The sequence below is a fragment of the Terrapene carolina genome, unplaced genomic scaffold (genome assembly GCF_002925995.2).
Source record: "Terrapene carolina triunguis isolate 2854851 unplaced genomic scaffold, T_m_triunguis-2.0 Scaffold120, whole genome shotgun sequence".
Classification (NCBI taxonomy): domain Eukaryota; kingdom Metazoa; phylum Chordata; order Testudines; family Emydidae; genus Terrapene; species Terrapene triunguis.
Window position 1 is genome coordinate 4,400,082 of NW_020664471.1, and position 17,629 is coordinate 4,417,710.

The window sequence follows — 17,629 nt, forward strand, 5'->3', positions numbered from 1 at the left end:
TGCAAAAAACGCGAACATCATTCTGGGATGTATTATCAGGGGTGTTGTAAGCAAGATAGTCCAGAGGAGAGCAACGTAAATGACTGAAGGTCTAGAAAACAGGACCTGTAAGGGAAGATTGAAAAGCTGGGTTTGTTTAGCCTGGAGAAGAGAAGACCGAGAGGGGACATAACAGTCCTCAAGTACATAAAATGTTGCTACAAAGAGGAGAGTGATAAATTGTTCTCCTTAGCCACTGAGGACAGGACAAGAAGTAATGGGCTTAAATTGCAGCAATGGAGATTTAGATTAGACATTAGGAAAAACTTTCTACTGTAAGGATAGTTAAGCACTGGAATAAATTACCTAGAGAGATTGTCTAACCTGTTCTTTAAAACCTCCAATGACAGAGATTCCACAAACACCTGTCAGGGATGGTCTAGTTCAGGGGTCTCAAACACGCGGCCCGTGGGGTGATTTTCTGTGGCCCGCGAGCCCCTCGCAGCCCCCCCGCCCTCCCCAGTCGTTACCAGAGCGGCTCCGGACGGACGTGCACCGGGAGCAGGGCAGCTCCCTGCCTGCCCTGCCCTGCGCAGCTCCGGGAAGAGGCTGGAACATGGGGAACGGGGGGCGGAGGGGCTGTGTGTGGCTGTTGCTTCAGGCAGCGCCCCCAGCAGCTCCAATTGGCCGGGAACGGGGAACCGTGGCCAACGGGAACTGCTGGCGGCGGTGCCTCAAGCAACAGAAACACACCGCCCCTCCGTCCCCCCTTCCCCACGTTCCAGCCTCTTGCGGGGGCAGGGCAGACAGGCAGGCAGGGAGCCTGCCCTGCCCCCGGTACGTGCCGGGCCAGATCCTGCCCCCCGCACCCCTCCTGCAGCCGAACCCCCTGACCTGAGCCCCATGCCGCACCCCGACCCCCGCCGTACCCTGACCCCTGCCCTGAGCCCCCTGCCGCACCCTGCACCCTGACCCCTTGCTGTACCCCTCACCCCTCCTGCACCCCACACCCCAACTCCCTGCCCTGAGCCCCCACCACACCCCACACCCCTCCTGCACCGCCTGGGGCAGGGAGGAGGCAGAGTTGGGGTGGGGATTTCAGGGAAGTGGTTGGAATGGGGGCAGGGAAAGGGGTGGGAAGAGGCGGGGCAGGGGCGGGGCCTCATGGAAGGGGTGGAGTGGGGGCGGGGCTGAGGGCGGCAGGGGGGGGAGGTGTCAGTAATGTGGCCCTCGGGCCAATGTACTAGTCCTCATGTGGCCCCCATGGTCATTTGAGTTTGAGACCCCTAGTCTAGTTAATATTTAGTGCTGCCTTAGCACAAGGGACTAAGTTGATGACTTGTCAAGGTCCCTTCCAATCCTACATTTCTATGATTCTGTAAGTTTTCTCCACTTCTCTTTTCTTTATCTAAAAATACATTTTGAAATGTTAAGGTTTCAGACAAAGTTTTTATTTCATTGTAAATTCAGATATGCATTTTCTGGATTTATGTTTAGCTGCAGTTTTACACTTAAAAGTAACTGTAAAATGGTGTTGTGAGGTTCCATGTTTCCGTATCTCAGATATGCTCAGTTTAAAAATAAAGATTTTTTTCTCATGGCCCATTCTGCAAACTCAACCTGAAAAGTAAAACAGGTCTTTTTTCCTTCTTGAGCAATATCACCAGGTATAAGAGGCCAAATTATACTCTCGGATACATCTGTGCTACTCTCTTCATTTTTGATGAGTTTGCAGAAGTTTGATTTAGACCCAGATCCTGCAAACACTTATGCACATGCTTACTTTTACTACTGCAAGTAGTCCCATCAAACTCAAGCGGTAGTAAGGTTAAGCATGTATATATATGTTTGCAGAATCAGGTCTCAGAATTTAGGAGGTTTTTTTTAAATGGTATTGATCATACATAATAGGGCATAAAGCTTAACTGTGTTGGCTCTGCAGTGCTAACAAAGAACAAGAAGTAACATTTTTTTCTGTGGTATAAACAAATACAACTCTGAATACACACAGGGAGCAGGAAAAAGGTGCCTTTTTACACAGTAACTTCACTGTAGAGCTAATTAACTGTAAAGGTGGCTTAAATAGAATTGCTTTGAATGAAGCTGCAAAATGATGTGTGTAAATCAGTAAGAATACTGATGAAATACAGGGAGGTTATCATTAAAATGAGTTCTGAATTTGTAAATGAAATTAAAAAATAAAATTCAAATCTACTGGCATTAATGAATGTATTAATAATGTAAAATAGGTTGTTTTATACAGATTCTCAGGACCAGTATAAAACTTAAAATTGAAAGGGGGACACAATAATATGCTAATCTTACCTGACAGCAATACATACATTTAGTAATAGCTTTATACCTAGACTGGAGAATTCTGTAGAACACTAAAGAATTGTGCACTAAGGATTATGGTTTAGACATTCTGCACACAATTTTCTTCCCTTTTCTAAATGGTTTTTATTGTTGAAATCTAAAATTCCTCTGTCAATTCAGGCTGTTGCTGGATACGGGTAAAAGCTATTTAAAGACTGAAAAACTCTCTAGCTAAATCCTCTGGCTTTATTTCAGCTTATCAAGTTCCTTTTTTCAGTTATTGCTATCCTGTTAAAACAGCTTAATTACAGTAGACATTATATTTAAAAACGGTTGCTCTTTACAGGCATTTTGAATTTGTGCAGTAGTTCAGACATATAGTCGGTATAGATGTTTTGTCATTTTTTATGATATGCTGCTTATCCTTTGAAATGCTGCAATTTTTCCACTTCTACAGTCTTTCCCTAGAATAAGAAAAAATTATACTTTTCAGTGATCGTGGATTAAATGGGGGCCAGAAGTATTAGGAATAATAATAATTGCTGGAGAAAAACAATCATCTGAGTGCATCTTCAGGTCATTGTTTAGCCTGAAATACTTTAATGAAAGCGAAGCTTCAAAAGTTGTGAAAACATTTTACCATCATGTCACCTGAAGACTGTGTACTGTATTCTTTACGAAAGTATCATATCATTCACTTGTCTCTGCACTGAAATTCATTGTAAAGGCACCCCGGGTTGGGGAGGGGAAGAGAGGAGAAGTGGAGAGAAGGACATGTAAATACCAACTTTTTACAAATATGCCCTTGGAAATGCATGCCCAACTCCTGTTGAATCAGTTGGCTTGTGTGCATGTATCAGAGGGCAGCATTTTGCTTATTGCATTTAAGGTTATTAATTAGAGGAAGTTGCAAAAGCCCAAAATGCATCAGAACCATCCCATTTTTGGTGTGAGGAAACAGGGACCCAGCCCTAACTTGGGCCCTGGACAAAAGTCCCTTTATACATGCTTTGGACTTTAGACACAGATTTTGAACTTTGTTTATTAAGAGCAGTTTTAAAGCCAGTGCCATGTTATAAATCATCCCAATAAAATAGCAGGAAGTAGTGTAACTGTCACCTTAGCTAGTTATCCAGTTTTTTTAAATCAACTGGGAATCCAAGTCTGGACTCTTCCATTTGGCGACCAGAATAAGGGTGATTGAACAAGCAGTCAGTGAGAAGTAAGTGTGTGTGTGTGTGTGTGTGTGTGTGTGTGTGTGTGTGTCTGACTGTCTATCACTGTTGTAGATGTTTGATCTCCATACAAATATTTGACCTCCATTTTGCTACTCAGCTTAAAGTCAGTTGACAGTTTTCATGAAATAAGTCTCCCTGAACAAGCAAGAAACCTTGAGGAGGAGGTTATTCTAAGGAAATTTAAGTTTTCCTCCCATCTTCTGAAAAACATTGATTGAGATTTTTTTTTTCTCATGCATGGCGCTTCCTTGAGTGTAGACTAACAAGTCAGCACTTATGAAAACTTCTTTTGTGTGTCCCTGAGCAAACCTAGTACTGTTTGTCTAGAGATTCTGTGTGGGACTGTGGTAAAGTTGACTTGCAGTGAGACATAGTATCAGGATCACATTTTCTGACATTAATAGTTCCATTGATACAAGCTCTTGGATAATTATTCAAAAGAACTCATAATCATTATGTACTAGTCACCTCGTGGCTTGATTTTTCACAGGTGCTAAGAACCTTGAATGCAAGCTGAATGTGCTCTTCAGCTCCAAAAATTAGGCTTTATATGTTTTGGGGTTTTTTTTTTTTTTTTTTGCTATCTAAAAACCAATTTCCCATATACAAATGCTAATATGATTTTAGTATTTTTATTAGTATTATTTATTTGTACAGCAATAGCTCCGAGGAACCCCAGTTATTCTTGTCACAGTACAAACATAGAACAAAAAGATGGTCTCTACTCCAAAGGGCTTACAATCAAAGTATAAACAAGAGACAAAAGGTGGGGGTTTTACTGGATTGGTTAGGATTGGTTATCTAACATCTTATCCCACAGTTTCATTCATAGGAACATAAGAACTTTCATATTGGATCAGACCTATCCTCCAATGAACTTTTTTTTTTTTTTTTTTTTTTTAAGGTCTGGTAAGACTTAACATAATGTGGTACTCTATAGAAGTTAGGTAGTATTAGTATTATAACTAATACACATTAATTATATATTTTGTGGTTTTTCCCCAGACATAAAGATGTCATTGTCAGCCAAGGTAAGTGAAAACATTTGTTTTTACATATTGGGGCAATTGGAGAGATCTAATTTTGCTAATTGAATATTATCCCAATGGAAACAACCAAGTTATTATGAAATATCTTTCTGAAGCACTGATTTAGAATTTACATAAAGGTAATAGTTACTCAAAGGGCTATTTCAGTTGATTGTTGCTAAAAGATGTAGAGCGCGATGCAAAGCTCTTTGAATCAGTGGGAGTTTTTTTGTGATCTCAGGGCCCTGGGTGAGGGGAATATTTTGTATTACTTTTATAAAACATAGAAATATATGAAGTGGTTAATTATTTCCGAGAGAGAGAGAGAGTATATCTATCTAGAGGAAATATATATAATATGCTTACTTGTTAAAAATAAAATAGAAAATATTGGACTTGTGTAACAAAGTTTTCACACCAGGGAGGTAGGACTTCAGAAAGTTTTAAGTTATTTTATTTCTGTCCCATAACCAGCAAAAATGTCAACTCGTGAAAAAAACAGCCAAGGTAAGAATTAAGCTATGCCAGTTGGTTGCTTTCTAATTTAATTGCTTTTCATGGATCTTTTATTTGGCCTTTCACCATCACATGATCAGTGCGTGAATGATCCTTTAAATTTGGACTGTGCAGTTTAGTAAATACTTCATTTTTACCATTGAACTAAATTTAAAAAAAATTGCACACTGTTTATTTCTTGGAGATTTTTTGGGGAGTTAAAAGTAAATTACTATATACTTTATTCTGTCGGAGAGAGGAATATGAACACGTGAGGGGTAAGAGGTCTAAAAGTCTTGCATTATTGCCTAATGTACCCCAATATCAAGAAGTGCCAACCAAAAGATCTGTTTACTTCAGTTTTCTGTCTTGCCAATATTACAGCAGATGAATGCTGATTGGTTGAGAGTGGAGACTGAAGGTTTAAAATATTCTCCTATGGCAAAAAAAAAAAAAAAAAATCTTCTCTTCTAAAGCATATTTCTTTTGCATCAACAAATTTTGCATTCTGTGACTACCTGCTGCTGCTGGCTTGTTCGGATGGAAAAAAAAATCTTTCTGAAAATGATGGAATGTGTTAAAATCTACTGACAATAAAGAAAATCCATTCCTGTGTCTCAACATTACTCTGCTTTGATAACGTAGAAACTGAAGCATGCAGCTCAAAATCTGGAGCATGTTTCCTCAGTGCATGCTATTTACAGCTGTGTAGCGAGTTTCTCTTTCCTTTTAAATCCCTCTTCTTTGCTGTTGTATTAACAAATCTGCAATGTACACATTCTGTGCTGTAAGATTGTAGATATTTTTGGTTTCCCTTTGCACTGTCCTTAGATTTTCTATCATTCAAATGGAAAAAAATAAAATTAATTGGAAATTCTCATACTTTTTCTCATTATTATGAGATCAAAACAAGCTTTAATCAAAGTGCCTTTTCTTAATTTTCAAATTTGCTGAAAAAATGCATTAAATAAATCTTTTTAACTGATTCCAACTTATCAAAAATCTCCTATTAAAACAATATGAACAACCTTGATACAAAGGCTTCATAAAAGAGCAGCCAGGAAATGCTTCATGACAATATGAAGCACCAGCCCAGATTCAACAGTCATTGAGAATGAATGCCTCTTGTGTATACAGTGATGATGGTTCTAAAGGCAAAATATTCACTAATGGGGTTTATTGTACAGAAGTGGTTCTAACCTGTCTGTAATTTCAGTTGTGACAAAGCTTTCCAAAAAGGAATCAAATCTTTGGCAAACACAACTTACAGTGTAATGATACACTGTGCAAGTATCCTTACATTTTTATTTCTTTCTTCCTGGTGTCCTCCCATGTAACCTGAGACTGGACTCACCTTCACCCATCTCATCCTGGCAAATGACTTATCCCAGAGGCTCTAAATTCCGTGAAACAAGTTGGTAGAGGCCATATAAGTACCTAGATAGATGGAAAATGGTTTAATTAATCTGTATGTGATCTAGGCTTTCACGAAATGATGAGAGTCTACCTAGATAACTTTGAGGAGTGGAGCAATATGTTGCATTGATATGGAACAGAATCAAAGGAATACCAGAGACGGATGATTCAACTGACATTGGTCTTGTCTGTAGTGGAGGGGAGAAAAGCATCTTGTTAGAAAATGTGTTCACTAACATCTTTCAAATAGCAGTGTTAAACACAGTTCTGCTTTAATGTGCCCTAGGACAGCTGTAATTTTAAATGTTTTATCTGGTTGCGGTAAACCATAGGGGACCCCCCCACTGAGGTTAACATGACCAGCCAGCACATTTTTAAACACAACCTAGACAAAGACACGTTAAGTGCCAAGTTGTGTTTAACCTCACATTAGTTAACACATTTTCTAATTATGATTTTTTTATTTTTTGGGGGGTATAGCCACTGTGAACCAGACCTCTTTGGCCTGGTCTACACTAGGCGTTTATGTCGAATTTAGCACCGTTAAATCGAATTAACTCTGCACCCGTCCACACCACGAGGCTATTTAGTTCGACATAGAGCTCTCTTTAAATCGATTTCTGTAATCCTCCCCAACGAGAGGAGTAGCGCTAAATTCGAAATGGCCATATCGAATTAGGCTAGGTGTGGATGGAAATCGACGCTAATAGCTCCGGGAGCTATCCCACAGTGCACCACTCTGTTGACGCTCTGGACAGCAGTCCGAGCTCGGATGCTCTGACCAGCCACACCCCGGGAAAATTTGAATTCCTTTTCCTGTCTGGGCAGTTTGAATCGCAGTTTCTGTTTGGACACCGTGGCGAGCTCAGCAGCAGTGGCAACGATGCAGAGCTCTCCAGCAGAGATGGCCGTGCAATCTAATAGAAAGAGGGCCCCAGCATGGACTGATCGGGAAGTCTTGGATCTCATCGCTGTGTGGGGCGATGAGTCCGTGCTTTCCGAGCTGCGCTCCAAAAGACGGAATGCAAAGATCTATGAGAAGATCTCTAAAGCCATGGCAGAGAGAGGATACAGCCGGGATGCAACGCAGTGCCGCGTGAAAATCAAGGAGCTGAGACAAGGCTACCAGAAGACCAAAGAGGCAAACGGACGCTCCGGATCCCAGCCCCACACATCCCGTTTCTACGAGGCACTGCATTCCATCCTAGGTGCGGCCGCCACCACTACCCCACCAGTGACTGTGGACTCTGAGGATGGGATATTGTCCGTGGCCGGTTCCTCAGCGGACGGGGAAGAGGAGGAAGGAGATGAGGAGGACGAGGCAGTCGACAGCGCTTACAACGCTGATTTGCCCGACAGCCAGGAGCTCTTCATCACCCTCACAGAGATCCCCTACCAACCCTCCCCAGCCGTTATCCCAGACACAGATTCAGGGGAAGGATCAAGCAGTAAGTGTTTTAAATATCTAAACATTTATTTATAACATAACTGGCATATTTAAAATATTAACAATAGCTAAAGTGCTTTCAAACATGTAAACATTTATTTATAACAGGACAGGAAGATTTAAAATATTAACAATGGGTAAAGTGCTTCAAAACATGTAAAGAGTAAAGTCCAACAAAACGGGAATATGTGCAAAGGGTATCATGATTAGTCTGTCTTTGGGCGCTTCAATATATAGTCCGAACTATTTTCAAAAAATTTCACAATGTCCGCTTCATGATTATACTGCCCAAAACGCTCCACTCTTTTGTCCCTCCAAGGGCACCTAAGCCAAAAACTGGTCAATGTATCCGGGGATAGAGGCGAGATCCTCCGGGGAGAACTCCTCATAGGCCTCCTGCAGGTGTTTTTCAAGCCTCATGAGCAGGTTCCTGGGCAGGGAGAGCTTATTAGGCCCCCCGTGGTATGAGACGTTTCCCTGCCACAACGCCAGCAGGTACTCGGGTATCATGGCCTTGCAGAGCATTGCAGCAAATGGCCCCGGTTTCTGCAGGCTGTCACGAAGCATCCGCTCCTTCTGGCTCGCAGAGACCTTCAGGAGGGTGATGTCTGGCATGACTCCCTGCTGTGAATTAGGTAGGGGAAAGTTAGTATTGGGACTGCTTGCCCGTCCCTTTACAGAACTGCAACCGCCGGTTTACAGCCACGCGGTTTACAGCCGCGAGGGGCTGGGACAGGGGCAGAGTTCATGCTTGCAGGATTGCTGCCAGCAGAGACTCGCATTGCTTTCTATGTGAAAGGAGGCCAGTGCCACTCTTAAAGTTTTAAGCAGCCCCAAGTCTACGGCTTACCATGTTTGCCAGCTAGACAAAGTCCGGTGTCCTGCCCCGCTCCTCAGCTCGCCACAGCAAGACCGCAGGCACTGTAGGCGAGGGCCGAAAATTCGACCTTGTCCTCAGTGCGCGTGTGATAGGTGCTCTGCATGGTCTTGTTCACAGAGAAAGACTATGTTCTCTGTTCACAGATACATTGATCTGTCTCAGGAATTCACTCCCATTTTCCAATTCCCACAGCCACATCTGCCCAGAGGCTAGCGCACATTAGGAGGAGGAAGAAGAGGACACGGGAAGACATGTTTGCTGAACTAATGGGATGCTCCCGAGCACAGGCAGCCCAGCAGACACAGTGGAGGGAGAACTTGTCCCAAATGCACCGGGCAAACATTGAACGGGAGGAGAGGTGGCGACAGGAGGACTGGCAGGCTACTCAAACGCTGCTTGGACTAATGAGGGAGCAAACGGACACGCTCCGCCGCCTTGTGGATGTTCTGCAGGACCGGAGGCAGGAGGAGAGAGCCCCGCTGCAGTCTCTCTCTAACTGCCCTGCCCCGCCACCAAGTCCCATACCCCCCTCACCCAAAGTCCAAACACGGAGGGGCGGCAGGGTCCGTGAAAAATTTCACTCCACCCCTGCGGACTGCTCTACCACTAGAAGGCTCTCATTCCCCAAAATTTGAAAAGTCCTTTCCTACCCGCCTCACACAAGACCCCGTCCAAGTTTCACCCCCCCGTTCCATGTGCGGTTGTTAATAAAAAATAAGTTTCTGTTCATTACTGTTTCCATCCTCTTCTTTTGGAGGAGAGTCTGTCTGAAGGGGGGGGGAAGGGGCTTGGTAATTGGACAGGACAGTCACCTTTAGCAGGGGGCAGGTCCAGCAGCAGGGCACATATACAGTGCAGTGACTAGTTATCCTGGTCAGTCTGGGAGGTGGTTTTCATGTCCTGGGGGGGGGAGGGGGTGTTGCTCTGTGACTTTGTGGCGGGGGAGGGCAGTTACAGATCTTATGCCACAGTCTGCGTCCCAGGTTTAAAACATTCCCGCGAAAACAGTAATAAAGACAACGGTGTCCATTAACAAAACAGAACAGATTTTATTTTTTGGGAAGGGGGTGAAGGGGGTATGTAACTGGAGAGGATAGTCGACGGCAACCGGGTAAAGAAACGGGGGCAAGTTCAGCTTCTGTGTCCACAAACTTAAAAGTCACTGGGTACCCTGCTCAGTCTTGAAACTGGCTTTCAAAGCCTCCCGGATGCACAGCGCGTCCCGCTGGGCTCTTCTAATCGCCCGGCTGTCTGGCTGGGCGTAATCAGCAGCCAGGCTATTTGCCTCAACCTCCCACCCCGCCATAAAGGTCTCCCCCTTGCTCTCACAGAGATTGTGGAGCACACAGCAAGCTGCAATAACGATGGGGATATTGGTTTCGCTGAGATCACAGCGAGTCAGTAAGCTTCTCCATCTCCCTTTGAGACGGCCAAAAGCACACTCCACCACCATTCTGCACTTGCTCAGCCGGTAGTTGAAGAGTTCTTGTGCAGTGTCCAGGGCGCCAGTATAGGGCTTCATGAGCCAGGGCATTAGCGGGTAGGCTGGGTCACCGAGGATCACTGTAGGCATCTCCACATCCCCAACAGTTATCTTGTGGTCCGGGAAGTAAATGCCTTCCTGCAGCCGTCTAAACAGACCAGAGTTCCTGAACACGCGAGCGTCATGAACCTTGCCCGGCCATCCGACGTTGATGTTTGTAAAACGTCCCCGATGGTCCACCAGTGCTTGCAGCACCATTGAAAAGTAGCCCTTTCTGTTGATGTACTGGCTGGCCTGGTGGCCCGGTCCCAGGATAGGGATGTGAGTCCCATCTATAGCCCCACCGCAGTTTGGGAATCCCATCACTGCGAAGCCATCTATGATGGCCTGCGCGTTTCCCAGGGTCACTACCTTTGACAGCAGTACCTTGACGATTGCGTTGGCTACTTGCAGGACAACAACCCCCACGGTAGATTTGCCCACGCCAAAGTGGTTCGCGACTGACCGGTAGCTGTCCGGCGTTGCAAGCTTCCAGAGGGCTATAGCCACTCGCTTCTGGACAGTCAGGGCTGCTCGCATGCGGATGTCCTTGCGCTTCAGGGCAGGGGACAGCAACTCACAAAGTTCGAGGAAAGTCCCCTTCCGCATGCGAAAGTTTCGCAGCCACTGGGATTCATCCCAGACCTGAAGCACTATACGGTCCCACCAGTCCGTGCTTGTTTCCCGGGCCCAGAATCGCCGTTCAACAAAATCCACATGCCCCATTGCCACTGTGATGTCCTGGGCGCTGGGGCTCGTGGTTTCTGACAGCTCTGTGCTACTCTCCGACTTCAGGCCCTCACGGCGGTGCCGTAGCCTCCTCGCTTGATTTCTCTGCATCTGCCTCTGGGAAAGGTGTATGATAAGCTGCGAGGCGTTGAGAACGGCCACAACTGCAGCGATGGTCGCAGCGGGATCCATGATCGCAGTGCTGTGGCGTCCGCGCTGTCACTGATCAAAAAGTGCGCGAACTGATTTCCCGCCGGCGCTTTCAGGGAGGGAGGGAGGGCGGTAGTGACTGACGGATGACGACAGTTACCCAAAAGCACCCTCGCCACATTTTTTTACCCAGAAGGCATTGGCGGATCGACCCAGAATTCCAATGGGCAGCGGGGACTGCGGGAACTGTGGGATAGCTGCCCACAGTGCACCGCTTCCAATGTCGACGCTTGCCCCGTTAGTGTGGACTCACAAAGTCGAATTACTGTCCTTAGTGTAGACACACACGTTCGACTTTCTAATATCGATTGCACATATTCGATTTAACTAAAATCGAACTACTCTCGTAGTGTAGACATACCCTTAGTTACAATGTACTATGCAGAGCTGGCTTGTCTACACAGAGAGGTGTACATTCTTGTGTGCGCTAATTGTACATGTGGACTCTGTTGGTGTGCACTAAACGTTCCGTTACTCTGGACAACTACCCACATAAGTATCACTATCACAATCAACTCCTGTGGCTGTCTGACCAGAAAAGATTTCACAGGCAAACAGTGTGCTATTTTCAGAGGTAGTCCCTCCACTTCAGGACTGAGACACCCTTGGCAGAATGGGGTTGGGGAAGCCTATGCTGCTTCTGTCTGTCCTGTACTTGTTTTGCTGTGCCTCTACAAGGTGCAGCTCTGGTGGGGGTGGGGCTGCAGCTCTGGTTGTTCTAAGCCACCTTTGTGCCTTCATAATCCTGGGCTGTTCTGGGGCCTGAAGAGGTACCTGGCACAATGTATTGCTAGGGATCTGGCTAAGGGTACGTCTACACTTAGGGCAGTGTAGACTATGGACGCTGCATGCCCAGCGAGGCTGGGTGTAAATAGCGGTGTATACGTTGAGGCATGGCCTAGGTGAGTAGAGTGCCATACACGCTTGAACCCCTAGGGTGTATATCCTACACAAGTTCTCTGCATGCCCAAGCAGTGCCTCTCCACTGCCAGTTTTTAGCAGTGAAGTGTCCCGCTGCATCCCCCTGCCAGAGCTCTTCCCCACTGCCTCCCTGCTGTTGGAGCCTTTCATTGCAGTAGGTAGCTACACCTGAAGTGCCTTTATTCTACACGCCACCGTAAGTGTAAATATAGCCTACGTTACAGCAACCTCTTTGGTCTACCCTATGGCCTGCAGTCCTCCCTGGAATGTCCCCAACACTCCAGGCTGTCACCCCACCCCAACACACCCTTCCTGCCCCCTGTGTGCCCTCTCTTGTAGGGCTTGTGAGGGGATCCTATTGGGTTTTCAGAGCTTATGCCGCTCTGGCTTTTACACCCAGTGGAAAGGAGACAGCACAGGGGTGTGTCTCCATGACTGGCAATCCAACACCTTTAGGAACAGTAAAAATCTGTGCAAATTTAAGTAGTTTCTTTCTATTATATATTGGAACCTAGCTCTTAAGGATAACCTTCAAAAGAACAAAACATTATTACATTTTGTTTATGTCCCCCCATCCCCCTTTGATTTTTAGAAACATTAGAATCTGGTGTGTCATTTTTTTCTCCCATGAATTTTGTGAAGAGTTTGAGCTTAATAGCTTTTAACTTTAAGCCAAGAGTTTTAAACAGTCTGAGTAAAAATATCTTTCCTGTCACTGACCGAGGTTCCTGAAGCTTGTCAAGTCTTGTGCTAGTTTTCTAAGTATCTGTAGAATCTCCAGGGAAAAAAAAAACGGGGCGATAAGGCTCGATATTTTAATATTAAAAAAGCAGTGGGGGAAAAACCCTCAAACATCAAACCAAATCCCCCACTAAATAAATAAAAATCATTCAGGTGTCCGTTTATACTTATAAGTAAAAAAACATGCAGGCACACTCACCTCCCCCCCCCCAACACACACACGTACACCCCATAGGTCAGCGTTAAATAATCCTGCAACGTGCTGAGCACTCTGGCCCTGGTCCAGCTAAGCATATAGGTACCTGTCTCACTTTAGCTCACTTGGAGTACTCACAGGCTTAAAGAAGGCTCAAACTGTAATTTGGACTGAGATGAATTAATAAACCTTAGCGGCCTTAAAGTGAGGCAGCAGTGCCAATTAAGGGCCCGATCCCTCTACCATTAAAGTCAATGTGTTTTTTTCATTGGCCTTTAGTGGGATTTGGATCAGGCCCTAAGAGAAGAAATCAAATACACACTGAGATACTGATGACGCTTTCATGGGACAGCTGGATGAAAGATGACAACCTGGTGCTGCTTTGCACATCCTGGAATTACTCTAGTATATATATTTTTACTCAATCCATTATGATGGTCCGTTTGAATCCTGTCATTATTGTGAAGTAAATTATTAGTGGTTCAGGATTCCATACCTGATTGTAGTAGAAAGTCACAAGGTAAGCGTCTTACACTTTTACATCTTAGCACTACATTTGTCTAGCATCTAGAGTTCCATTATCTTGTGAAAACATTCTTTTCCGTTGACGTTATCTCCTAATTATAAAAGTGCAAGGTTTGAGGTAATGACTGCTACAAGAGAGGAGAATTAATCTAAATGATTCCCTGAAGGAACAGCATGAGATTTGACTGCAGCCTGAGATTCCTAGCATGGAAAATATGTTTCTTCCCCTTTTTAAAAAATGGTTAAATGTTGAAAAAAAGCTCAGCAAATATACATTTTGAAAAATTGTTTTATTCTTAGAATCTGTAGGATAAGTAAACTTGTCCTGAGGGGCCTAACTGAGAGACTGATTCTGTTTCTACCTCCATACCCTCCAGAGTGTACGCTCTGATCTCTTTCCCTATCCAGTTCATAGGCTTATCTTGCTATCCCTCCCTATCAAAATTAAATAAATAAATACAAAAATCTGGTGTTTTCTAGAGCCTCTCACCCCCCATGTATGACAGAAACAGAGCCCCTCAAGTGGACAGAGATCTTCATGGTCTCTGCAAAACTTACCTTTCTCACTGCATTGCTCTCTCCTCTGTGCTGCACTGATGTCTCAGAGTTTTCTGCACTAACTTTAGTTTCTGAATGGTCTTAGTGTGTAGCACCATGCAGAGCACAGTAGAACAGTTTAATTTTAACATGAGCAAGGCATAAATAATTGTATCAGGGTTCTGCATTCCTGCTGGAGCAGATGGGAAAAATAAAGCACTCTTGGCCATAGCTGCTGCATGGGCATTCTGTTGAGTAGCCCTGGGTATAATATCTCAGCTAAGGTGTGCACCTGTTACAGATGGTGGCCATGCTCCCTCTATTAGCACTAACCCCACCAACATTACCTCTGTCTTCTCTGAGTTGAGTTGCAGCCAGTTAGCCCTCATCCAAGTCCTGAGCTTTCCTAGACCCCAGCTGGGACAGACATGATAAAGACAAGGATGATTCAGCAATGATGATAGCATTTAGTTAATATTAGACCCTTAAATATTTTTTTTGCCTGCTCCAGGAATTTTTTTCTCCTTTTGCTTCATTAATCCTTGTAAACCTTATTCATAGAACAAATTCCAGTGCTGGAAGGCATATGGCCTATTCCGTGAAATCCAACAAAAGCATGTGTGAATTATGCAGGTGCTTACCACAGCATTATTAGGCCCTTAGCTAAAGTTGTTCTATTAAGTTCTTTACCAGCAGGTGTTTATAATCACCTAGCAAAAACCTGCATTTTCTTATTTCAGCAGAGACGTGATTTCAAGTACTAACCATAAAGTATTCATATTTATACACCCAGAAGGATGGAGCATGGTGCCAAAGACTCTATGTATCTTAAAGAAGATAAAAATAAACTTTTTTCTTTGGGATGCCAGGGTTCTTTTTTATGACTATAAAGTCTAAAGTGATAGCAGCTCTGTGCATGACTCACTTATTCACTTTATAAAAAGTACAATCCCTAAAGACATTTTTGGATAGCAATAAATTAAATGCCATATGTGAAAGAATTAATGAAAAACACACAGTACATTCCTAATTTTGTTATTTTTAGTAATCTTCAGTGCTTCATTAATTCCTAATACTTTTCTTTCATCTTTGTCTTTACCATCGTTTTACCGTCATGCAGACTGTGGACTCAGTCTTGGAGCTCATACAGGCAAAACTCAATGTTAGCATGACTCATGCCTAATGGAGGACTACAGAATTGGCCTCTCCAGGCCCAATTCACCATTTCACCATCAGATACATAGAATCATAGAAATGTAGGACTGATTTTGTCCCTGCTCATTTTTGTGCTATTCTTCTGTACTCATCCTTAACAATTTGTCTTGTTTCCACTTTATTTTTTGTAGGATTTCTTTTTGATTTTCAGGTCATTAAAGCGCTGTTGTTGCAGTCGTATTGGCCACTTACTATTCTTCTTATCTTTCCTTGGGATAATTTGCTGTTGTACCTTAAATATTGTCTCTTTGAGAAACTGCCACCTCTCCTGAAATTTTTTCTCATGGGACCTTACCTGCCAGTTCTCTGTTTCTTGAAGTTTGCTTTGTGCTTTTTTGAAGTCCATTGTCCTTATTTTGCTGCTCTTTCTCTCCTTTTCCATAGAAACGTGAAGTCTATTATTTCATTATCACTTTTACCTACGTTGCCTTCCATCTTCAGATTTGCAACTAATTTCTCTCTGTTAGTCAGAATCAAGTCTAAAATAACTGCTGCCCTGGTTTTTCCTCCATCTTCTGAAATAAGAGGGTGTCCCCAACACATTCCAAGAACATACTGGACATTTTGTGTTTTTCCATTTTACTTTTCCAACAGATATCTGGGTAGTTAGTCCCCCCATTACTACCAGTTCTTGTGTTTTGGGTATTACGGTTATTTGTTTTAGAAATGCTTTGTTCACCTCCTCCCTCTGGTTTGGTGGTCTGTAGATGGTGGACACCTACGATAATGTTGCTCCAGTTTTCCTCCTTTTATCTTCAGCCAGAGCCTTTCAACAGGTCTGCTTTCACCTCCTTCTGGACCTCAGAACAAGTGTATACATTCTTAACGTATAATGCAACATCTCCTCCCTGCCTGTTCTTCCTGAACAGGTTATCCCTCTCTATACAGATATTCCATTCATGAGATTAATCTCACCAAGTTTTTGTGGTGCCAGTTAAGTCATAATTTGCTTGTGTACTAAGCTTTCCAGCTTTTTCTGTTCATTCCCGATACGCCTTGCATTTGTATATAGAATCTAAGATGCTGAGCAGATTGTATTCCCTCTTGTTGGTTCTATACCCTATTATAATTTTCCATCCTGACTCCCCTTCCAACTTCCAGCCCTTCGTCAACATATAATCTTTTTTTATACTTGCTTGTGGGATTTTGTCACCTGCCCCCTTAGGTTATGTCTACACTTCAATTAAAAACCCATAGTTGGCCTGTGCCAGCAGGCTCGGGCTAAGGTGCTGTTTAATTGCGATGTAGACATTTGGGCTGGGACTGGAACCCTGGTTCTATGACCCATAAGGTGGGAGGGTCCCAGAGCTCAGGCTGCAGCCTGAGCCCAAATGTCCACACTGCAATTAAGCAATCCATAAGCCGAGTCCTTTGAGCCCGAGTCAGCTAGCATAGGCCAGCAACGGTTGTCTAATTGCAGTGTAGACATATCTATAAAGTCTAGTTTAAAGCCCACCTCACTAGGTTGGTGAGTTTAAAGCCCTCACTAGGTCCTTCTTCGTCAGGTAGATCCAATGTTGAAGTCACTTGTGTATCTGAGGGTGCAGTTGGACTCTTTCTGTTTGTCTTTGTATGTTTTATTTTTTGCTAACTTTCTGTTCTTTTAAATGTCACCCCCACACACAGATACTAAGGGAATCAATGAGTTTTGCCATTGGCTCCAGTGAAGCCAGAATTTCATCTGTTAAGCAGGTAGATAACACTAGATGTACTGAGCTTATGAAATATATACATTCAACATTCATTCCTCTGGCCCTTGATTTTAGCTATACAACAATAGAATTTATTCCAGAGCAGCTGCTGATTGCTTTCTGCTATTTCACAGCAGTATGTAATGGAATTGATACTTGTCTATCAGTAGCTCCCCCTGCCAGCTGATTCATGTGTGAAGAAACAAAGTTTTATACTTACATTTAACATTATTACGTTTACATTACAGTAAAACTATTAACCCTTAAATATCCTTTAAGTGCTCTTTATAGAGTGAAGTCATTACACATCAATTTATTTGTTTTAAGATAGATTTGGACTGCCTGGGTGGCACTTTGACAACATTTTAAAATAATAAATTTATACTTTTACTGTCAAATTCTTCCACAGTGGAAAAACTGCAGTCACATTTTAGCTTTTTTTTTGTAATATAAAAACGTTATGGTCTAATGACCGTAGTGGTTTGGCTGATGGCAGGTTGTGCTGTGATGCAGGAAGCATATCTAACTGGAAACTAGCTTCAA

General features: G+C 43.6%; 1 protein-coding gene across 3 annotated transcripts in view; it reads left to right on the top strand.

The window, feature by feature from the left end:
• Positions 1-17,629, top strand: part of EML4 (EMAP like 4) — a 266,824-nt gene that overhangs the window by 170,072 nt on the left and 79,123 nt on the right. For all 3 annotated transcript variants that reach the window (XM_026652568.2, XM_026652569.2, XM_026652567.2), the window contains exons 6-7: positions 4,539-4,564; positions 5,036-5,068. In XM_026652568.2, the coding sequence (XP_026508353.1) occupies positions 4,539-4,564; positions 5,036-5,068 (59 nt within the window). The remainder of the gene's footprint in view (positions 1-4,538; positions 4,565-5,035; positions 5,069-17,629) is intronic.